At 32.9% G+C, this 24,721-nt stretch overlaps 2 protein-coding genes across 16 annotated transcripts in view; one reads left to right on the top strand and one right to left on the bottom strand.

Moving 5' to 3' along the window:
- The window catches only part of LOC141394457 (facilitated trehalose transporter Tret1-like), a 52,246-nt gene extending 43,524 nt beyond the window's left edge, over window positions 1-8,722 (top strand). For all 9 annotated transcript variants that reach the window (XM_073968823.1, XM_073968824.1, XM_073968822.1 and 6 more), the window contains one exon: window positions 8,244-8,722. In XM_073968823.1, coding sequence (XP_073824924.1) covers window positions 8,244-8,444 — 201 coding nt within the window. In that variant the 3' untranslated portion in view covers window positions 8,445-8,722. The remainder of the gene's footprint in view (window positions 1-8,243) is intronic.
- Window positions 8,723-10,632: 1,910 nt separating this feature from the next.
- The window catches only part of E23 (ABC transporter G family member E23), a 102,260-nt gene continuing 88,171 nt past the window's right edge, over window positions 10,633-24,721 (bottom strand). For 3 of the 7 annotated variants that reach the window (XM_073968808.1, XM_073968807.1, XM_073968809.1), the window contains exons 6-9: window positions 11,660-12,280; window positions 11,432-11,588; window positions 11,083-11,349; window positions 10,634-11,010 (exon numbers count right to left, since the gene is read on the bottom strand). In XM_073968808.1, coding sequence (XP_073824909.1) covers window positions 10,824-11,010; window positions 11,083-11,349; window positions 11,432-11,588; window positions 11,660-12,280 — 1,232 coding nt within the window. In that variant the 3' untranslated portion in view covers window positions 10,634-10,823. Of the gene's footprint in view, window positions 11,011-11,082; window positions 11,350-11,431; window positions 11,589-11,659; window positions 12,281-24,721 lie in introns of all 7 variants that reach the window. The other 4 variants (XM_073968806.1, XM_073968805.1, XM_073968810.1 and 1 more) reach the window with 2 other exon arrangements.

Below are 24,721 nucleotides of genomic sequence, written 5' to 3'. Positions count from 1 at the left end.
TCATTTTCTTTTGTATTTTTACTAAAATACAACATTTTTGCTTCCTTTGCTAGCTTATTGCTTGCTGGTTTTTGCTTTTTACAATTTTCTAGCAAAATAGAATGAAAACTCCTTACTCTCTCAGAAAGTTCTTGCTGGACAATTCTTGCTGGGAAAGTAACCAGACAGACCTATTCTTAATGAACAAAATCATTCAGTTTGATTTTGTTCGGTATATCAATATGAAAATACTGTAAAAGAGAGCCCATATTTATGTAAGAGGGAGAGCGTATTCATGCTCAGAGCTCGGCTGCCAGATTTGACGATTTATCGTCATTTTGACGATTTTTTGGTCAAAAATTGATTAATGACGATTTGACGATTTTTGGATATTTTGATAATACAGTCATTTTTTATGACTTGTAAAATATGAATTTATAAGAACTGATCAAATATTCGTAGTTGATTTTAAAAATTAATTGTAAAACAATAATCACATACATATGTTTGGGTGTATATGCAAAGGAATTTTTAACAAGAACCAAACTGAATTCAATGGAAACAAGCCATAATCGTCACCATAAATGCCCGAAGACGTAACCCACAAAATCAAAACTTTACAGGAGAAGCAAAAACGTATAATTCTTATGAGGGCGAGAATTCGGGATATTATCAATCATATACGAATGGGAGTAATAAATAAAACCAAAACAGCGGAAACGCTTGGTCTTGGGATTCGTCATTACAACAAAATCTGCAATATAACACCATTTTCCGAAATGCCGTTTCTTGAATTGGATCGTTGTTTTTGAACGTAGAAGCTTGAAAATTTGCCAGAGCATGTATTTTAACTTTATGTATCAGATCCCAACAAAAAACTAATTTCGATTTGCGTGTGGGTTTCGTCTTCGGGCATTTTTGGTGACGATATATATAATTGCACTGCTCCAAAATCTGCAAAAATCTCCTATTTTTTGATAAATTTATAAAGTCAAAATTTCAACAATAGTAGATTCAATTCTGTTCTGCGTTAACTTTTATATTGAGCTTTGTGCAGAAATTTTAAAAATTAAATAGATTTGATTTTTAAAACAGTTTTATTGATTTGTTGACATCCTTAACGAATTTTCACATTTCGTCAAAAAGAAGGAAAAGTAAAAATTGGATTCAGAATTTCGTGAACTAAAGCTTTTGGACTCTGAGGAAATGTTTGAAAATATTGAAACGGATTTATATCGCATTTGTATATATTTGCTCTAAACGTGTTGATGGTTCATATATTTTTCCAATAAGACCAAAAAGTTTAAAGAAAATTATAGTAGGTATTACCGCATTCGTCAGCAAATGTTAAACGTGTTTTCAAATTTTCACAAAACGAAATATGTATCGAAATACTGTTCATAAGGATTCAAGGTTGGGCATACTTAACAAAAAAAAATTGTTTGGCACATTGATTAAACACGACATGTTAAGAGTGTTAACTCAAATATTTATTTACAAAATCTTTTAATTAATCATTTAATTTAATACTGATTTGAAGTAAAAACATGTTTACTCACTTGAATAACCAATTTATGTTTATTTTAATTAAAAATATATTTAAATATAACTAAATGTTTCCATTTTAATTTTTGACGATTTTATAAAATATATTTGACGATTTTAATTTTAAAAATCGTCATTTTGACTATTTTCCATAAAAATAATCTGGCAGCCCTGGCTCTGAGACACAATTTGCATTGCAAACAACAAAACAGTTATTTACCAGAAGTTAGCTGTTCCGTAAATGCAGAAACTGTCGTCTGTCAGGGTAAAATTAAATGCAGATCTTAATGCACATCAACGCTGCCGTCTGTCTAGGGTATTAATTAAAATTAATTCGTGCATTATCCACATTCTTAATGCACAAAATCAAAGTGAATTTAGGCATTTCAATATAGCAATGCTGTAAAAGAGAACCAACAAACCAGTTCTTTACCAGCAATCAGCTGATTCGTAAATGCAGAAACTGTCTTCTGCCGTCTGTCTAGCGCATAAGGAATACTACAACCAGAGCTCCGAATGCTCGCTCGAATTCCACTCGCGAGTGAAACTCTTCTCGAATTCGAGCAAGATGAGGGGGGCAACTTGCCCAAACCCTACCACCAAACAAAAACTTACCCCACCCCCAAATAAACTTGCCCCACCCACACCAAAATAATTGCGCCCCAAAAAAATTACCACCTCCCCCCAAATTTTCACACGCGAGTAAAACGGAGCTCTGACTACAACAAATACAACTCAACATTACATTACAAACAAAAACAAATTTCTATGTGGTTGTTTTTGAGTTGTATTTGTTGTAGTATTTGTTTTACCCTGTTTGTTCTACCATGCCGGTATATGTAATGCCATGTTCATACCAGCATTTGAATCACGTCGTTAACCCGTTCATATGACATGGTACACAATTCATAGCAACATGATTCATATTTTCATGATTTTTGTTTACTGATTTTAAAGAAAGTTTTAGCCAAAAGACGAGTAAAGTTAATTGATATGAACTGAAAAAATATTTATCCTTCTTCCAGATATCTATTTAATATTAAATTCCATTATTTTCATTCATGTTTTCTATTTTTTCTCACAATTTTGGTGTTTTTAGTATATATTCAAATTTTTCTATTTTAAAAATTAACGATGGTCAGGAAATGCAACTGCAATGGAAGAGAAGACAAAATTTGCTATGGTTTGAATGTAAACTAGTCGTTAAACCGTTTACTTTTCATTCATATTTTGTAGTTTTTCTAAAAATGTTTGGGTTTTTAATAAATTTTTAAATTTTGTATTTTTCCTGTCATAATTAATTTATTTCGATAAATTCTCTCATTTGTTAGAGATGGGACATATTTTATCGTCGTTCTGAGAGTAATTTAAATTGAACAATGTACAAAAATCGTTGTTCGTTCTCAAAATTTTGTAAGGGAAATGAGGTAATTATATCGTAGTTTGGGTTCGAACAACGAATAGAGAGCGAATTAGCCTTAGTATGAACAAGACATAAACAAAATAAGGAAATGTCTATAAATTACTGGAATTTAAAAAACTAATATTTTTTTCAAATTTGATTGAATGTTTTGCAAAACATGAATGAAGATTCATTTCACATAATGCCTAATCTCACGCAGAAAGTATAATTCTTGCAAAAAGAAATTTATTGAAAGAGGAGAAGCTGTTTTAATCTTTTCTTCTTGAAATCAAAAAAGCATACATATCAAGCTTTTTGTAGAAAATTAACTTATGTTGAAACTGAGGTATGGGGTATTGTAACTCACGATCAGTTTGACTATACCATAACTTTTGACCGCATTTCGGCAAAATAAACTGTTTTAGCCCGATTCACCGAGGGGTTTCTTAAAATAATAATTTGAGCGGAAGCTGTAGTTGTACTAATGTAAAAAAATCGAAAAAAATCGTTGAAATAAACGAGTTTCATTATGCTCAAAGGAGAAGTTAAAGAACACACTTCAGAATTGAAGTTTCTAATGTATGATTTTTTAATATATCCACTGTATCTACCTCAAACGGATGCTGACATTTTGAAACCTGAAAAATGGGGTTTTTTGAATTTTTGCTCTAATCGGGACGCGCAGCTGGATTTCCCTAAAAGCTTATTATTGGATTGTAGTACTCGCGATTTCGCATTTTTTAATGTATAACATGAGGGTGTAGCCCACACGGGATCACAGTAATCTGCGCCTAAACACGAAATTTTTGTGCGTAAATTTTTCTCAAAAACCTATTTTTTTGGTTTAAAATTTACAAACGTCATTCGACTTCCGTGGAAACCCGCGTAAATGTAGTTTTTTTACGTTTTGAATCTAACAAGCCACGACGCGTAAAAATCCACCCACTAGATCGGCGGATATGATACCCCTCAAATTTCGAAAATTTGCAAAAAAATATTTTGAAAATATCGCATATTAAAACGCGGTTTGGATGTGTCAGTTCTACTTGAATAAATAGATCGAAACGCGTGTTTAAACTGCGCGAAAACGGATATTTAAAAACTCTCGTAAATCCAAAGATATAATAGATTTTTTCTAAAAATTGGGTGCGATGCTACATCCACGGTTCTTAATGGATCGCATCGAAACGGCATAGAATGATGTATTTTTTAATGGTGATTATTGAAATCGGATGCGCATAAAATGTAAATGAACTTCGCGGAAATTATGACCATTTTACTGTATTTTGCACCCTTATATGCAGCAGATGCTACATCGTGGTCGCCAAATAGAATTTGACAAACTGTACATCAAATAAAAGGAATTGATTCGCTGTGTTGGAAAATCGGATGCGCATCATGTCATTTTCATAATTACGCGGCTTATATGCGTCTCAAATGTTGTAATATTCAATATAACACTATTTTAACGTTATGCCACAATTGGAATTCCTTGTGATTTAATATAAGGTTCCAATAATATTATCCAATAGGAAAACTATAAGCGAAAAATTTGTTACAACGGAATATCATCATTATAGCGTGAAATTTTGACGAAAATGCCGAAGAACTCAAACATTTTTTCTCCAACTTTTCCTATAAAACCATAAAAAAATAAAATTAGAATAACATGATTTTTATTTTTTTCGTCATATATCTTTGTATTTTTGCAAATAACATTAATACTATAGCTCCAAACTTCACGACTTAGGTTTCATTTTATTCCTCAAAATGTCTGGATGCTGTTATAATTTTTTTATATATTTTTCGTAAGTATGAGCGCTATTGTTTCAAAAATATGTTTGTAAATACGTGAAATTATTTAACAAATTTGAATTCACGCGAATTCATTGAGACTTTGAGATTATTTTTTGCATCATCGCAAAGGTTACGAATTCAGTTAAGGATAATAGGATATAACAGCTAACTATATTAAGCCGCGATTTTTGTAGAATTTTTTCTATTTATCATAATTAAAACGGTCATATCTTTTGCGCGCAACGATCAAAGTTAGTAACGAAAACAGATTTGGAATGCTGATTTTTTTCTTAATCTATGTACCAAAAATCATTGATGTAGTATCAAAAAATTTTTTTCATTTTTTTGAAATGGAAAAGACAATTTTAGACATGTATGTTTATTAGAGCTTTATTTTTTCAAATTTAACAAAATACCGCACATATTAAGAAATGTTGTACCGCCTCTATAAGCGGTGTTATAGTGTGCTGCACGTCGCACGGACTTGGAGGAGGTTACATGTCACTGATATGAAGTGGTCTTTATGGGAAATATTTTTTTAAATGATATATTTTTTCCTCAAAACAATGTATGTACATTAGGGCTATAACCAAAAAAATACCACCACATAGCCGTGTAGCGCATGAAAAACTATTATGAAATACGGTGTCAATTTTTCTCTATCGCGAAAAAAGTTTCCGCACCAAATGCATTGAAGTTCTGTAATGCATTTTTTAATTTTATCTGTCATAACAACATATTTGCTTTTCATTAAAATTTTTATTTTTTTGTAATCTAATTTAAAATCATTATCAAAGCATTCTGGACCAATTTCTTCTCAAATCGCGCCATTTCGGACCACATTAGGATTTTTTGACACTATTGCAATTTTTGGTTTTTCTTTATAAACTCGTGAATTTTATGTTTATATTTTTTTAACCTATCGGACCAGGGAAAATGGGGTCATTTGAAACGAATTCGCGAAAGTTACAGGCTGTTTTTGTTGACTTTGCTTGTGAGAATCGTATTTGTTTTCTACAAAGGTACAACACCAGTACCATGCGGGGAATTTTGTCCTAATAATGAAAACGCGTTTCTAAGACCGATTCTGTGAAAAAAGTTCCCGCACCGGCCGTGATTACTAAAACCCTTTTGATATTTTTTCTACTTAAAATTTTAAATTTGCTTTGTTTGAATAAATATTTATAGAAAAAAATACAATTCTCACAGGCAAAGTCAACAAAAACAGTCTGTAACTTTCGCGAATTAGTTGCAAATGACTCCATATTCTCTTGTCCGATAGGTTAAAAAAATATAAACATAAAATTCACGAGTTTATAAAGAAAAACCAAAAATTGCAATAGTGTCAAAAAATCCTAATATGGTCCGAAATGGCGCGATTTGAGAACAAATTGGTCCAGAACGCTTTGATAATGATTTTAAATTAGATTACAAAAAAATAAAAATTTTAATGAAAAGCAAATATGTTGTTATGACAGATAAAATTAAAAAATGCATTACAGAACTTCAATGCATTTGGTGCGGAAACTTTTTTCGCGGTAGAGAAAAATTGACACCGTATTTCATAATAGTTTTTCATGCTCTACACGGCTATGTGGTGGTATTTTTGATATTTGCAAAAAAGTGCAAAAAGTTATATCCCTAATGTACATATATCCCTAATATACATCGAACATAGAAATTAACATGGTGGAATAAGAGAGTGTTACATCAAATCATACCAAACGTCAAAATTGTTCACAATAACGCATTACTGTGAATTGATTGTTTACCTTCTATATGTGATTTTATTCACGATAATGCATTTTGACAACTAGTGTGATAATCAGCTGTTTTTTCCCGTTGTACCTGTATTATTGTGCCATGGAAATTAACATATATAAAATGTCGTATGGAATTTGACAAAAACATTACAGCCCAGTTCAGTCAGCTGGGTAATCCCGTTACCTTATACTGTTCTACCATTTTGTAGGAAAACGCTCTATTTTTAATAATATTAGAAAATAATATGTTTTAAGCGGTTGTGAAGATAACCATTGGTCGCATCTATTTAACTAAGTAAAGGAAGCGCTAAAATGCAGACAGTTCATAATAAACGAATACACTTATAATATACCGATTATATATATTATATTATTTATCTCACTATTCGATATTTTTCTAATACACAATACTCCGGCAGACGGTTTAAATATAAACCATGTTTTAAAACTTTATGTCTTCCCAAAAAATTATTATCTATTTTATATTTGAGTTTGGTGATAAGTGACTGACTGACTGACTCATAATCAACGCCCAGCTAAAACGGCTAAAGTTAGGAGCTTGAAATTTTGCCAGTAGGTCACTGTTGGTGCAAATGTGTGAGATAAGGCCGGGTTTTGCAAAATTCGTCCTGGAACCACAAAAAATAACAATAACAAAAATCCTTATTATTCACTGTTATTACTTATGTACTTAGTTGGCAACACATTTGTCAAATTAAATGCTATAATTTCTTAATACCGTAAAATATCACAAACAATTTCAAATTTTGTAGTTTACTTCTAGGCGCATTTATTTTATCGTAAACCAATATATATTGGAAAGACAATGAAGGTTGTTATTTTCCATTGCAACAGATGTCGCAGTTTTTGATAATGGTATAAACTTCATTCTGATTTACGAATGATTTACGTCTCTTTAATAATTTTGTTTTCACATAACAGGTGTCGCACAAAAGATTTTCTTTCTTTGAAATCCAGTTAGACAAAAAATCATTACAAACGATGAATTTGTAAAAATTTTGATTTTCAATTTCAAAATAAAACAAAAATTCTTTCAATAATGTTTGGTTTGTTGAACATATGAGATGCTGTTGAAGTCAAAATTAGGGTATTAAATTCACAAATCGGTCAGAAATAACAAAAATAATTTCTATTAAAAAAAATAGTTTTAATGTTGAGATTTTCTTTATAATTGTGTCACTTCCGCTAACGAAGTAGCGGGCACATGCTAGTATTCATATAAAATATTGCATGTATTATAACGATTTTGAAAAAATAAAGTTTATTGAATTGAAATATATTTGGGGATTTCAGAATGAAATCGGACACGTTTTCAAAATGAGAATTTTGATTTCCTTCATTTTTTATTGTGGTGATGCTGCTTATCAGCAAAACATTTCAGTATATTTTCAGATTTTTTACTAACGGTTCCAGAGATATCACAAATTGCAAAAGTGGAATTCGGTAAACACTATATGCAAAGAAATACTCATAACTTCGTTAGTATTGGTCCAATTTGAAAAGATCTTTTTTGTATGTTTTGTCAGCAATTTGTTTTAAGATCAATTTTTAACAATGGTTGTACTCTTCGATTTTCTTGATTTTTTTTTTTTTTTTGCATTAAACTACGATTATTTATAAAAATTTTAAGACCTATTTTGTAGTGGGATTCTAATGATTACTATTTTTTCTTATTTTTTTAAAATTTGTATTCTGAATTTGTTTCTAATTTTTAAGCAATTTTTTTTTATTTTCAGATCCGGCCAATATGTGCGTCAGTTTCTATGGCTACCTTAAGTTTTCTAGTCTTCGCAATGCTAAAAATATTCCCTCTGTATATGGAATCATTTGGTATATCTGTTACAATGTGGTCTTGTGCTCTGGTTTGTGCCATCAGTTACGTGTATTTGTTCATTTTTCTCAAGGAAACTAAGGGAAAGTCAATGGATGCTGATTAAATATGTATATGGCATTTGATAGTATTAAGAATTTTACTTGTATTATTTTAATTATTCATGTGTACATAGAATTCTCGCATCTTTTAATTATGTTGTTCCAGTGAAAAATAAGTAGGAAGAAGTAGAGAAGTGAATCATTTCAATTTTCTCTTTAATAATGAGCTTTACAGCATCAAATAACGTACTTGTGTCATGGAGGCTAACATAAGGGCAATAATATTCTTGTATCATATAGATATGTATATAAATTTCAAATAAAGTATAAATTATCAAATTAATTTTTCTCGCCTTTTAATTGCAAGAATGACACTATCATTCATAGCACGGTGCAATAAACAAGGTAATGCAGTAAAACCAATTGGTGTCATCTGTTTCTGTCAAACTTACTTTCATAATTTCGGTAAGGGTAAGACTTACAGAATACGACTACTGAAGCTTTTTAAATTTACGATCAAATTGGTTTGGATTGCTGCCTATGTGTATAGGCAAGTAAAAATTGCAAACTCAATATATAAATTTATTTGATTGATATTTGGGAATAAACATTTTTCTGTTGAAGAAGTTATTGAAAGACAACCTCGGCAATATCCGCAAACAAAAAAAAAAATATATGGTAGTCTTCCCTACCATACCCCAGTAGTTGGATTCTGTAACTTTTTTCAGCCGAACCGATATTGTTAATTAACTAAAATATTCGGTTAAAATACCAAAAGTGTTATTCTGTAAAGACGGGTGCACATTCTTCGGTATAGTATGGCTGACTTCCGTATCGACAGTTGCTTTATAAATGACTGAAAATCTGCGAAGTATTATGTTCCTTAACTCCGTTGTACTTAACAACTGCGAAGCTACGCGTTTCATAACGTCAAACATGTATCATTTTTATTTCTGATACATTTAGTTGCATTTTCGAGGAACAATCGATGAGTGGGCAACTGAAATATTTTGACGAAGTTTAAACAACACAAAGCAACTGACGATACGGAAGTCAGCCTATTTATATAAACCATATATGGACCACGATGTGTTCTATAACACATATGACACATGTGGTGTTTTTAAAGTTTACATTGGGAAGTAACATAAGTAGGCGGACACTTTTATCTTGAAATAAGTTTCGTGTTACTTTCATGCATCAACACGAAAAAAGCAGGAAAAAATCATCAAAAAATTGGCAGATTATTTCGTATTTTTCGGCAAAATTGATACTGATATTTTTGGGATACACAATGTAAATATGAACTTCATTTGGCCTATAGTGAAATTTCGCGGAGAATATTTTTGTCTTCAATTATGTTTTGTGGTACGATTTTGAATATATTCAGATGAAGTACGACATTAATCCTAAATAGGGTTTTTAATATTTAGAGATTCGTTTAAACAAGTTTTACTGATTTGGTGTATTCTGAAACCTATAGTAAAATTATGACGAACAAATTTGTAGAATGTTTTAATCTTATATGATTGATTGCATTTTAGAAGAATTTTTGGACGATTTTCGAAAAGAGGACCAAACAGGCACCTTTGATGTACCGTATGAGGATTAATGTTTTTAGCAAACATATTCCCCACATGCTCCTCAGTAAAGTTGCCAAAGACACTATATACCTATAAAGCGCGGATTCCGAGGCATCTTAACTCGAATATTTCGAAAAAAACAGAAAGGGACGAAACTTGCCACGCCTATTTAGGTTACTTCTCGCTGTAAACTTTAAAAACGCCGATAATTGTGTATCGTTTTTTTTTTTTTTTGAATTTTGTTGCACAGTGTAATAATATTATATTAACTGAACGGATGTCAAAAACGCGATCTTTAGGAACAAATAATATTTAATGATGATGAAATAAATTGATTTAATCTAGAAACAAAGTTTCCGAAAAATTCAGCTAAAGCTACTAGAAATTCGAGTGCGTAAATTTTGCCTTCTTGTCAATCCCATACAATATCTGTCAAATACCTGACGTGTCTTTGTACGTAGATTATGCAATTGCTTTTTATTAAACAAACCTTTAAATTACCATACAGCAATAGCAAATGAAATGAAATGCAAATTGACAATAAAAACATTGTTGATCCGTATCCAACGGTTTTGATTTTCTTATTTTATAATATAAAATTTACAATAAAAATACATATATATTTAAATTAAAATAACACAGTATAATATTAAACTCTACAACTATAGTTAGTTTAAAAAAACGAAAATGCGTACCCTGTGGAAGTGAAAAGCGAATAAAGTGCTGTAACGGAAATTGCGTTTTAAAAACTAATGTTAAAATCGAAGAGACAACGAAAACGATTTATCTGTTTGATCTTTTTGTTTGACTTTCCATTTTCAAAAGTGACAAATGAAAATACCATCCACCGAATTGTTAGTATCATGTTTGGGGACATCGGATATATCGAAGTACAGTATATCCTAAACAGCGAAATAATACAAGAAATAACAGCAGAACCAGGGTATTGAACCACAGTGGAGTTGTGTAATTTTGAGATCTAAGAATATCTTCGTATGGTATTATATCGCTAGTTGCGCATGCTTCATAGCTGCTCGGCTGTTTACACCTAAAAAAATATAATACAGAGAGGTACATACATAAGTGTTATGGCAGAAAAAAATTTCCTCTGCGTACTTACAATATCGGTGGTCCTTCCCTAAATTCTAAAATCTGCATATTTTGATAGGCATAATGAATCATCGATGTATACCGAATCCAACTGAGAAAGTCTGGTATCCGTGTGGACAGAAATCCGCCAAACAGTTGGGTCGCCAGTGTGTAAAGAGCACTTAGCGTTATACTCACGTTCATATCCATACAACAGGCGCCGATAAAGAAACCAACACTTTGTGCTACCACTGTGTTAAGCAGGAGGAAAACCAGCATTAGAAGAAATAATTTGATGCTAAAAAAGAAAGAAAATAGATAAATAAATAGTGGAATTCGGTAACACATTTGTTCGTTTAATATCTTCGAAAAACACATACCTTGAACAACCAAGTAATGAATACGATATCAGAAGATAGACTGTTGGTAATGTAACAACCAATGGTAACTCTCCGAACATTTTGGCCAAGTAATATGCGGACAATCTATATGAACCTGAGCGTCTTTCCTTGTTGATGACCTCGCGCTCTGAAGGAACTATATAAAATTAAAATTATTTTATTAATTGTTGCAATTAAAGTAATTCTATTACATCCATTCGAACCTACATGAGTTTAAGGCTCCAAATAAGGCGAACAACATCCAATAGGTTTGAGAGAAAAACATCCATCCTTGTAGATCGTGTAAGTTTTCCTCTGTTCGGGGAATATCAAACCAAATTGCGCCTGTCATTAGCGACAATCCAATAGTTTGGAACCAATTAAGTTTAGAAAGCATACGTGATTTGGCTTCCTTAAAATTTCTGTTAGACAACACACGGAATTGGGTATGGAATTTAGTTGGATAATCGAGCCAATCCTGATTATCAACTACCATGACACAAGTGTCTAATTGGAATTTATTGGGACATAGTTTTTGCGCAGCTTCTTCACATCTTATTTGACATGATTCCATATGCAAATTCAGGTGACTATTGTTCTCTTCGGCAGGCAGGTGATTGCTATTTTTATGTACATCGTTATAATAGTTCTGAATAAAATTATTGATGAATAGATTGTGATGATTGTCTTCCTTGCAGGTCATCCCCAAAGGACATATTCTATGAATTTCGTTAGTATTGATGACATCGTTTTGTCCCAGACAGTTGTGATTTAAAATATTACTGTAGGATTCTCTTGCTGCCACGAAAAGTTTCTCACGTGTATCAGGATTAGATTTTAATTGCTCGACTGAAACATCAATAAATTTTTAATAATTAATCAAATATCATTTATGAAAATGTTAAAAATGCTTAAAATGGGTGCAGTTGATACAGTAATACCAACTGTGGTGTGATTCTGTAACCAATTTTTTGAGGTACCTACAAATATCGGTAGAATTAAAATACTTATAATTTCTTTAACTAGGTTAACGACCAAAAAAAGTAGCCGTAAAGTTCTACCAATACCAAGAGAGCTGTCAACATTTATTTGAACTTTTCTTTCATAATTTTACCGATTTTTTGTTCAAAAATAAGCTAGAAAATCGCACTACTGATGTCTTCTTTTGCCGTCAAAACATGTTGTCTAAATTTAAAATAAAACCAAACATTCTTCTAAGAAGAACATTATTTGTGAGATTTTAATTAATTTAATTAATCAAGCTACATGACCTAAGAAGATTCTATTGAAAAAATTATATCTAGCGAATATGTGGGACTTCGCTAGATATCATTTGTTCAATAGAATCTCCTTAGGTAATATCCCCTTAGAAAATCGAGTCTTCGAAGACATATTCGTGAACGATTCGTTAACGAAATTTCCGAAATTGTCATGAACGACAAGTTGAATGACAATGTCTTGCAGTGTGTCTTGGCAAAGAACCCAAGAAATTTTTCAAAAAAGCGAACTTTTAAATTTATTACCACTTTTATGACGAATAGGTGACAATTTGCAAGACATTGTCTTGCAATGTGTCGTGCAAAACAAAAAAAAACGATACCAATTCAAAACTGTATGAAAGCAGCATGGTATGCAATATTAATAGAAAATTAAAACTATTTTTTTATTTGTTATTTTTAAACGTGTGTTTATATAAACAAAAGTGAATAAATATACAGATTATAATAGAACGTAAGTAAAAATAAATAATATTTACAACATTTCATTATGTCATCTAAAAGATCTTTGCGGCGAGAAATTTTTCGAAAAAGTCGGGATTATTTGAAAAGACTTCGAGGAAAACAATTTAATCAAAAAGACTTCTATCAGGCAGAGGACAATAATAATGTTGAAGTTTTGCCAGTTTACAACGAAAATTCCCAGTTTGAACCCTTTTACTTCGGCGAAACCTTGGAATGTATGAAACCTCTCAGGCCATGTTTCCAATTTGTACGGAAGAAAAGTTAAAGGAGGTCGAAAATCATTTGCAGACAGAAAAAAATTAGAAGTAGTAAGTATTAATTTTAAACTTAGTATAAGCGTTTCCGAATAAAAATACTTATTATATTTTACAGATCGGTATCATGAGGAAAATTCTACAATATTCAATTAAAAATATTGATAAAGTTCTGGGAAAAGAAATTATAATGGCATATAATGTTGATGGAATAAAAAACAAGAAACCTTTAAAACAATATGGAAATTTTTTATGCAGCGTCTATGGTAAATACATAATATTATGGGCTTAGTAACAGAATTTATGCATTACTAATTCTTCTTATTACTGTTTTTTTCTTTACAGATACTGTTAAAAGTGAAGGACTCACATACGAAGACTATTTATTAGTGTTGGGCAATCTCGTTCATTGAGCGGATCGATCTTTTTCATTCCGTTCACCAAAAAGATCCGGGTCATTTACTTCGTTCGTTGGCTCCTTTTCGTTCAACAATACATTTGACTGTATTATTTTCTTTTGAAGTCGTTCGTTCTCTGCTGCATATGACTCCGTCGTTCTTTTCACCGAATCGTTCTTTTGAAAATGTTCGTTCACGACCCTGTAGGGACTGTGGCCGGTTTAAAGCTCACTTAAGGTTGGCTTTTTTTTAAACATAAGTGGCATTTTATCGATCATTTTGCCTTATGCCAACTGACTAATTTTACAAGGCGATGAGCGCCTGAGTGGTCAGTATTGTCCAACGCCAGATAACTTTTCGACTGATAATAAACTAACTTTTTTTTGCCTATTTTTAGTCAGTTTAAAACATAATGTGAAAAAAAAAACAATTTTTGTTTCTGTGTGTTTTTTATTTTTGACTTTTCATATTGTCTCTCTCCCTCTCTTTGTCTCTCTCTCTTTTTTTAGAGAGAAGAAGGGGCAAATTTGTATATTTCCTTTGTGTTCCTTTTTAATTCCAGAATAATACGAGTAATATGTACGAATATGTTCAGTCCATCAACACTGTATTCTATAACTGGATGCTGCATTTATACGAAGAATATTAAGAAAAAGCAAGTGCGAATTATTTATACATTTGTGCCTAATTTCTTCGACAAACACAAATACTTTGCAGACGGTACATGTTTCTGTTTTCAGAGTGGTTAATCTCTAGATAACTTTTCGACTAACTTTATATTGGTCGAAAAGTTATCTAGACATGGACAATTGCCGAAAATTTTTTCTGTTCAAAGTGGTTCATCTCTAGATAACTTTTGAGCCAGTTTTTAGTCAGTTTAAAAATTATCGATCTATTATCAATCATTTGATCAACTGGTTAATAAAAGTCCGACAGGGGAATGACACAACTGTTGTGTTACTTGCTTCCCTGTCGGACTTTTATTAACCAGTTGATCAAATGATTGATAATAGATCGATAATTTTTAAACTGACTAAAAACTGGCTCAAAAGTTATCTAGAGATGAACCACTTTGAACAGAAAAAATTTTCGGCAATTGTCCATGTCTAGATAACTTTTCGACCAATATAAAGTTAGTCGAAAAGTTATCTAGAGATTAACCACTCTGAAAACAGAAACATGTACCGTCTGCAAAGTATTTGTGTTTGTCGAAGAAATTAGGCACAAATGTATAAATAATTCGCACTTGCTTTTTCTTAATATTCTTCGTATAAATGCAGCATCCAGTTATAGAATACAGTGTTGATGGACTGAACATATTCGTACATATTACTCGTATTATTCTGGAATTAAAAAGGAACACAAAGGAAATATACAAATTTGCCCCTTCTTCTCTCTAAAAAAAGAGAGAGAGAGAGACAAAGAGAGGGAGAGAGACAATATGAAAAGTCAAAAATAAAAAACACACAGAAACAAAAATTGTTTTTTTTTCACATTATGTTTTAAACTGACTAAAAATAGGCAAAAAAAAAGTTAGTTTATTATCAGTCGAAAAGTTATCTGGCGTTGGACAATACTGACCACTCAGGCGCTCATCGCCTTGTAAAATTAGTCAGTTGGCATAAGGCAAAATGATCGATAAAATGCCACTTATGTTTAAAAAAAGCCAACCTTAAGTGAGCTTTAAACCGGCCACAGTCCCTACAGGGTTGTTTGTGTGCTAATGGGGGTGGTTTTGTTTCTGAACGTACCCTGTCGGACTTTTATTAACCAGTTGATCAAATGATTGATAATAGATCGATAATTTTTAAACTGACTAAAAACTGGCTCAAAAGTTATCTAGAGATGAACCACTTTGAACAGAAAAAATTTTCGGCAATTGTCCATGTCTAGATAACTTTTCGACCAATATAAAGTTAGTCGAAAAGTTATCTAGAGATTAACCACTCTGAAAACAGAAACATGTACCGTCTGCAAAGTATTTGTGTTTGTCGAAGAAATTAGGCACAAATGTATAAATAATTCGCACTTGCTTTTTCTTAATATTCTTCGTATAAATGCAGCATCCAGTTATAGAATACAGTGTTGATGGACTGAACATATTCGTACATATTACTCGTATTATTCTGGAATTAAAAAGGAACACAAAGGAAATATACAAATTTGCCCCTTCTTCTCTCTAAAAAAAGAGAGAGAGAGAGACAAAAAGAGGGAGAGAGACAATATGAAAAGTCAAAAATAAAAAACACACAGAAACAAAAATTGTTTTTTTTTCACATTATGTTTTAAACTGACTAAAAATAGGCAAAAAAAAAGTTAGTTTATTATCAGTCGAAAAGTTATCTGGCGTTGGACAATACTGACCACTCAGGCGCTCATCGCCTTGTAAAATTAGTCAGTTGGCATAAGGCAAAATGATCGATAAAATGCCACTTATGTTTAAAAAAAAGCCAACCTTAAGTGAGCTTTAAACCGGCCACAGTCCCTACAGGGTAGTGTTGGTGGTTTTGATATGAAAGAACCAGATGAACGAATGATGCAAAAGAAAGATATGACCGAGATGTGCTACTGAATGAGGTGAGTTACTGAGCGAGAGTAGCTCTCTGAATCATTGTTTGTTTTGTGTGGAAATTTGTGCTGCTTCCGCTAACGCAGCGTTTGTTTAGAGCAAAACCAATGCTGCTAATTTTGTAAGCAGCAATGACTCGTCCATCGGGGATCTAAATGAACGATATAAAACAATGAGCTGGATACGGATCCGTTCGTTCTTTTCACGGAATCGTTCCTTTGAGCCGGTTCGTTCATGAACGACCCAACTCTACTATTTATGTTAACTTAGAAACTCATTAAAACGAATTAAAAACACTATTAACAAAACGAATTCTAGAAAAACATTAACAGAAAACAAAAATTGAAAAATATTTCCAATTTTAGAATTATTACTATTTGTTTTAATTTTTATTATAACTATGTTATCATTTTAATTATTATTAATTATATACTCTTTGAAAAATACAATGTTTGAATTTACTTTATTTACTTTAATTATATATGCATTATTCTATTTTCCAAAAAATTGTTTCTTTTTTTTTAAATGAGGTTATTGGAGGAACTGCGGTTATTTATTACTGAAGAGAAAATAGATGGCATTGTAAGGCATTATGTCGTCAACGACTTATTGCAAGACAGTGTCTCTAAAGTTGTCATCAACGACTATCTGCAAGACAGTGTCATGTACATTGTCTCCGACGACAACTTCGCTTACCCTGTCGCCCAAGTTGTCGTGCATGAATAGGCGGACACTTGTGTGAAAATGTCGTCAACAATCCCAAAGGGCTGTCTGCAAAGAGTCGTGAACGAATTGGGTATGTCGTGCACGATTCATCAATGTTGTCTCGAAGACACTTTCTATTGGGATGGTTCGATTAATTTAATTAATTAAAATATTTTCTCTCTGATAAAATGGACAATTTGAAAGTGTGTCAAACATCGTTTATTGCTTTATTTGTTCTTGTGGATTTCTCGCAAGAAAACTGTTGACGGCAAAAGAAGACGAAGCTTCGCGAAGGCCTGATTTCGAATTTGTACACCTTCACAAAATTCACCTTGATATAGTCATGTAGTTAGTCAACAAATGTATTGCAAATACCAAAATTGTAAAAAATCACATTAATTGTTCGTTTATGGCAACAAGTTATGTAAAACCAATAGGGTTTTGTGCATTTGTGCACTTTTGTGCATTTTTATGACTTTTGCGCCTAATAATGGTCTAACAGTATTGAATGTGATAAAGTTCAGTTCGGCACTACCGAACTTGTTATACCCTCCACCACGAGTTGTATTGAAGTAAAACTGAACAAATACCCATGGACCCATGTCCATATTTTTTGGTGGAGAAGTTGCCTGATCACTGAAAACCCCAAATGCCAAATTACAGCAAATTTGGTCCGAAAATATAGCTAAAAACTTCAAAATTTCTTAAATTGGGCGTACCTTTATATGGGGGCTATATGAAAACGTGAACCTATGTCTGTAAATTTTGGTGGAGAAGTTTCGTGGCCACTTCGAACCTTAAGTGCCAAATTATAGCTAATTCGGTCCGAAAATGTATCTAAAACCGTCAAAATGCCTGAAATCGGGCGGTACCGTAATATGGGGACTATTCCAAAACGTGAAACGATGCAATTCATCTTCGAACTTGAGCTGCCCCAAAACAAAAAACCCAGTTTTCCAAAATTTCAGTTTCCTATCTCAATTTTTGTGGATGCTTGCATAAAAAGCCAAAAAGTAAAAAAACAAAAAATTGCATAACTTATCTATATTCCAACCTATATCATTATTTTTTCCGGTTAGCTAACTTAATAAACTTTTTGGTAAAAATAAATAATTATACTGTTTGGTATCTTCTGATCAGCCTGGAGCACAATGAAAATCATTTTCCCGCTTTTTTAAGTGATTTTTTCGCACTTCAACCACTATAACTAAGCCATTTGTTAATCGATTTCAAAACTTGATGACTTGTTCGAAATATATTTTTGCCTCTTTAAAAGAAAACATTTAAATGCGACTATCTCAAAACGGAACAATTAAACATGATATCGGGAGGTACCGATCTGTGGGGGCTATATAAAGGCGTGGTCTTATACCGACAAATTTCATATGGAAAGTTTTATACCCCAAATGAGGACTAAATACCAAATTTCAGCCATTTCGGTGGAATATTGAGGCCATAACCTTTAAAATAATACAGCCACTTCGGTGTGCTAATGAAGCTAAACCCTTCAAAATACGGAAAATCGGGTGGTACCGTTCTATGGAGGCTATATCAAAACGTGGACCTATATAGCCCATTTGCAATACCAAATATTCTAGGAATAATAGAAACTTCTATACAAAACTCCACCTTAAAAATTGCAAGCTGTATCTTGATTTCAACATACGGACGGACATACGGATGGTTATGTAGACTTAGAATTTTACCCTGATCAAGAGTATATATACTTTATAGGGTCTCCGATGAATATTTCGATGTGTTACAAACGGAATGATAAATTTAATTATACCCTCCATATTATGGTGGATGGTATAAAAAGCCGTCACGGGGGTCTTCATACAGATAAAAACAGCATGAGGCCATATTAACAATAAACAATTACGAATCGGCCACAGACAAGTATGCAAAGAATGCCTATTTAACTCAATATGTATTGTCTGAAAATGGACCAATGTAAAGCAGTCCGAATTTCCCTTTGAAAACATCAAATAACCTCTAGAAAGTATAGGGAAAAATTAGTAACACAGTGCAGTATTTTGAAACGACTTACAACAGATCACTACTTCTCTCTCAATAGTATTAGAATGACTTCATTTTTACAAAATTGGTAGACATTAGGTATGTTCGTTTACTCAATAATTTGTACAGACTTGTACAAGTCCAGTAACTTCTTGTAAACGGCCAAAGTCTTTTGCATTGTACTGGGAAGTAAAATAACAACATCCAATAATAATTTCTACAAATTTTGGGTAAACGAACACACATTTTATCCTCTACTATTATAATAAATCATAAAAAGTATGCCAAATCTAGTAAATCCCGTCAAAAAACTAAAAAAAAAAACTGTAATAGTATGCGGGTTCAGGGACATAATAGTCATTGAGAAAACATCTCCACTGACTTCATTAGGATCCAGAAAGCTCAAACAAGTTCAACTACCACCATGCCAAAGGCCAGATCATGACATATTAATCTAATTTGTGTAAATTGCTAATGTAATATAAAAACACTAAACTGATAAATATCACGGGCCAAAATCCTGACATAAAATTTTTGAGTCCTTTTTAAGAAAAACAAGAACCCGAAAAAGATCCTCCAACGAAAGATCAAGTTTTACTCAAAATAGGGGAACCACTACCCTTAGTGTGTAACATGCCGAACCTTAATTTTAGGTTAAATGAGCTCATTAAAGCTCCAATAAATGCCCAAAGTGGATAGACAACTCATTATGGAGCACAACTTTGGTAATTCTAAAAGAAACCATAGATTTGGCAACTTTTGCAATTCTTTCATTGTCACCCCCATGTAGAAGGCAATTCTCATTTTTGACCGTATTTATTATAAATCGCATATAAATTTTGCGTATATTGATGGAATATTGTTTTGAGGACCAATAGCAAGAGGCTTGCACAAAAAAAATAGTTTTTACATAATTTGTTGCCATAAACGAACAATTAATATGCTTTTTTTACAATTTTGGTCTTTGCAATACATTTGTTGATTAATTGTATGTGCAGTCGAAATCGCTTATAACGTTGGTCAAGGGACCGGCCAAAATCGGACGCTATAAGCGATAGTCGTTATAAACGATATTTATAAAAGAGGTAATATAATATTATGTATAGTGACATTTGGGTATAAATACGTTGTTTTATTAAGTAAATAAATAAAATCAATTCAATTTTTTACTTTTTCATTCTATAAATGACAAAATAATAAAAAATAACGATATTAAATTCATTCTTCAGCATATCGCCTTCAAAATATCACCTTTAAATAGGATATGGTTCTATTTCTAAGAGTCTGTTATTTAAGTTTGTGCTTTTGAATTCCGACATAAGTTTTAAATTTAACTCAGATCTGAGTTTTGAAAGGACACATTTTTGTTTGTAACATCTTCTGAGTAAATAAATTTTTGAAGAGCTTCTACAGTTAGACACGCCTCTGACACTTACAGCATTTGAAACTCTGTTCATTAGAATTGCCTCCATCTAAAACTTCCAATTATGTCGTCGTCATTATATAAGTAAGATGTGAAAACTTTGTCATCGATGGCAAATAATTCATGAATATCTTCTACGTGTTGGGAGAAATTAGAACGAAGATAAATGTCTTCAGAAACTTTTAAAGGTCCATTAACAATCCCGCAAGATGAAGAAAATTATCAATGACAGAAGACGTTACATTTTTCCATGATTCATCTAACACTAACACGGCATCCAACACATTTAATTTCGTACTTTGATCCTTTTCTATTCTTGGCAGGATAGTGGATATTTGCTTATCCGGCAATGCTATTTTAATGATTATATTCCACCTTGGTCCATGGGTTGTAAAACAGATGTGACATTGGGTGACAAATATTCAAGCTTAATTGACTTGAGACCGCCACCTTCGAACATGTTGTGCATAAGTTTGGTATTTTTTTGTTGTTTGAGTTTGAAAAAATATACATACAACAAATTATTAAGAGACAATTTCCTTCTTCGTATGATTCGACGTCATAACCGATAGCAAAATTAAATATTTCACAAACAAGTAAAAAAGTATCAGTCGGCTTTGCCGACAGAAATATACCCTCAGCCTGTGCAAATTGAAACACTTTTTTCACAAAAAACTTATGTATTTAGGGGGTTTCAATATTTTGGTCGTATGAACCGACAAAAATGTTGATTAGGATTAAAGTTCAAAAATTTTGCGGAAAAGGTACTTAAAGGAATGGACCGACATAGACCATGGGGGTGCCATAGGGGGTTTTTAAACCCATCGGACTGTTTTCTCAAGAAGTATGGACTTGCCCCTGAAACAACTTTTACCGTCGTAATTGAGGCAGCGAATGTAAGTTGCTTCAATAAAAATCAAAGTGATTCAATAGCAGGTCTTAAAGTGAACTTATCCAAAATTTTGTGTGGGAGGTACGGGATGGAGTGGACAAATATAGTCCATATTCGAACCTGATCTGTATCTGGTAGATATTATGAGAATGTGGACCAAATCGGTCACTCCCATCAAAAGTTATCGTGCGCACAATTTTTCCGAATATTTTCGAACTTTTGTGGGGTAGGTACCTGAAGGAGTGGACCGATATGGCTTATCTAAAAACTTAAAGTACGTTTGGAAACAATATTACGAAGACCAAATTTTGGCCGGAATCGGCATTTCCGTTCGAGAATTATCTGGCGCTTCCACCCATAAACATGGTGTCATAGGGTTTGTTTTTCAACTTTCAGGCTATTTTTTCAGGAAGTATGGACTTGCCCCTAATGAAACTTACAGAGTCGTATAGAGGACAGCGAATACAACTTGCGTAAACAAAAATCAAAGCGATTCGAGACCAGGTCCTAAACTGAACTTTTCCGAAATTTTGTGTGGGTACCTCCCGAAGGAGTGGACCGATTGAGTCCATATTGGAACCTCATATAAGTTTGGTAGAAATTACACGATGCGCAAAGTATAGACCAAATGGGTTATTCCCTACAAGAGTTATCGTGCGCACAAGTTTTGCGATAATTTTTGAACATTTGTGGGGGAGGTACCTGAAGAAGTGGACCTATATGGCCCATCTTCGAACTTAAATCGAATCTGGACAAAATATTTCGATACCCAAAATTTGAACCGAATCGATTGATCCGTTCGAGAGTTATCGTGCGCACCAGCCTGCCAGACAGACAGACAGACATACATTGCTAGATCAACTCAAAATTGTCTGAAACGGATATCGTACAAACATATGCACTTGGGGTCTAAAACCATTATTTCGATGAGGCACATTTTTGGTCGTATCAAAGTGTAATTACCCTCTTTAGCCTAAAGGCTGAGGGTATAAAAAGCGATATTTATTTGTGTGGAATATAAACGGCAGAAATTCGGGACTTTTGGATTTCGTCGCTATAAGCGATATGACGTTATAAACGACGACGTTATAAGCGATTGTATATAGGAAAATGGGTGCCACCGCGATGTAATGGTATGCACATCCTCCTTGCACGCTAAAGGTCGTGGATTGGATTCCCGCCAGGCAACATTGAAAATTTCAATGGTGGCAAAATACCCCTCAGTAATGTTGGCGACATTTCCTGATTATTTCAGCCATGTAAACTTTCCTACAAGAGTGGTGTCTTAGGACTCGGCGATATACTGTGGATCACATATCATTGAGCTTGGGGTGCACTCATTGATATTAGAGAAGTCTCCCTTGTCCCTTCTAGGATGTTTGTGGAACAATTAATATAGGAAAATTTCTTCAAAGCGGTTATCTATTTACTGAGAATCCGAAAATGCAAATAACACCCAAATAAATTATAACAAGTAAGAAATGTATTATGTGCGCCCAAACTCATAACTTCCAAAAGCTTTTGTCATGGAAAACATACAGATTGAACGGACAAATATCCATCGCTGTAAATTAAATTGCATTTGAGATATTAATGTTCGATGATAGAGAAGCCACTCCACAACCGATATGTCTGATGAGCTGTCTAAGCCAACAGCAAACCAGGTCACATAATTTGGTGGTTATGTGGGTTCGAATCTTCGGTTTTCCTTTTTCACTTGTAAAAAATCCTCGATAACACTGTGCAGCAGCATTTTTGGGGGGTGGAAAATTTCTCATGGAGATGAAAACCCTTGATGAGTATACTAAGAACCCAAAAGGAAATGTTCGCCATAGGTCAAGTTTCTGAGATATCGCGCGATGAAGTTTTTGATTTTTTCCCTATAATACTTGGGAAAATAGCTCCACATCTCTGTTTGGCGTTCTTGAAGCTTCGTTTTGAGGTGAAATGTCTTCAGTAAAATCAATTGGCGAATCTTTTTGTAGAACATTTCATTCTTCTAACTCAATGCATTTCATATCCTTTTCGTCCTTTATTTCTTGAACCGTAGTGAAATACCACAAGATGAGATTTTTCAGCATCCAAATATTCTACAAAAATGTTGCTCAGAAGATTTTAGGTACGGTTCCCTTTGACAACTAATCGATTTTGTCCTGTTTTCATTGTCATTTTTGACATTTATTCGGACTTGGTTCAGAATTAAACTATGTTTTGTTCTTCTGTATATTCGTTATTGGTTATGTATAGGTATGTAGACATAAGAATTGGTTATTGCTTATGTAGACATCTGGGGTGCTTCTGAAATATTTACGACAAATAGCTCTTGTAATGACGAACACGTTAATAACAAATTTTCTTGGAGGATAGATCCGGTTATCTCAATTTTTGAACGGGGCTTCTCCAAAACGTGGAGCTATGTCCACAATTTTTGGTGGAGAAGTTTTTTGACCATTTTGAACCACAAATGCCAAATAACATGTAATTTGGGCTGAAACCTTTGATAAAAACGTCAAAATACCTGAAATCGGCGGAACTATTATATCCACAATTTTGGGTGGAGAAGTTTTTGATCACATTGAACCCTCCAAATTTTAACGAAAACGTCGATAAAAATATCAGAATATTTGAATTCTGTTTTTTGGCCACTTTGATCCTTCCAAAATTGACCGAAAAAGTTGATAAAAACTTCAAAATATTTTAAATCAGGCGGTACCGTTACATGGAGCTTTTTGCCTGCCTGCAGCCAAGACTCATCTATGCAAAATTGTAGCGCCCTATCTAAATTTGTCTGGATGCTAGATCGACTCAGAATTTCACCGTGAATACATATGTACATACAGTGGGTGTCAGTGAAATAATGAAAATCATGAAATAAAAAATTTAATCGTTGATAACTGTGAAACGAGTAGAGATTCTAAACAATTCTAACAATTCTAAATATAATATTGTAGGCTGAAAAGTTGTCTTTAAGATGACAACGGCATTGCCCTGATAGAGGAAAAAATCAGGGCATAGAAAAAAGTTTTTGCACTCTCTTTGAAAATAATGTTTAGAAACATAGTTAAAAATTTCAACACCTTTGTTGCCATTCAAGCCCAATAATAATACTTCTTACGGAGCGTTTTGATCGCGACAGTTTATTCAGACGCATACGAAAATGTGTGGATGAGTGTTGTTACCCATTACTTCTATAGTCAGATCAAATACCGGCCACACAACAAAAATCCTTTTCATCAACAATTTTGTATTTAGACCCCCAGAATTTCGTGGATTTAAGCTCAAAAATGT

This window comes from Musca autumnalis, unplaced genomic scaffold (genome assembly GCF_047663935.1).
Source record: "Musca autumnalis isolate F117 unplaced genomic scaffold, ASM4766393v1 scaffold_2, whole genome shotgun sequence".
In the NCBI taxonomy this organism is placed as follows: Eukaryota; Metazoa; Arthropoda; class Insecta; order Diptera; family Muscidae; genus Musca; species Musca autumnalis.
The sequence above is the reverse complement of the archived record's forward strand: the minus strand, read 5'-3'. Positions and strand labels throughout refer to the sequence as shown.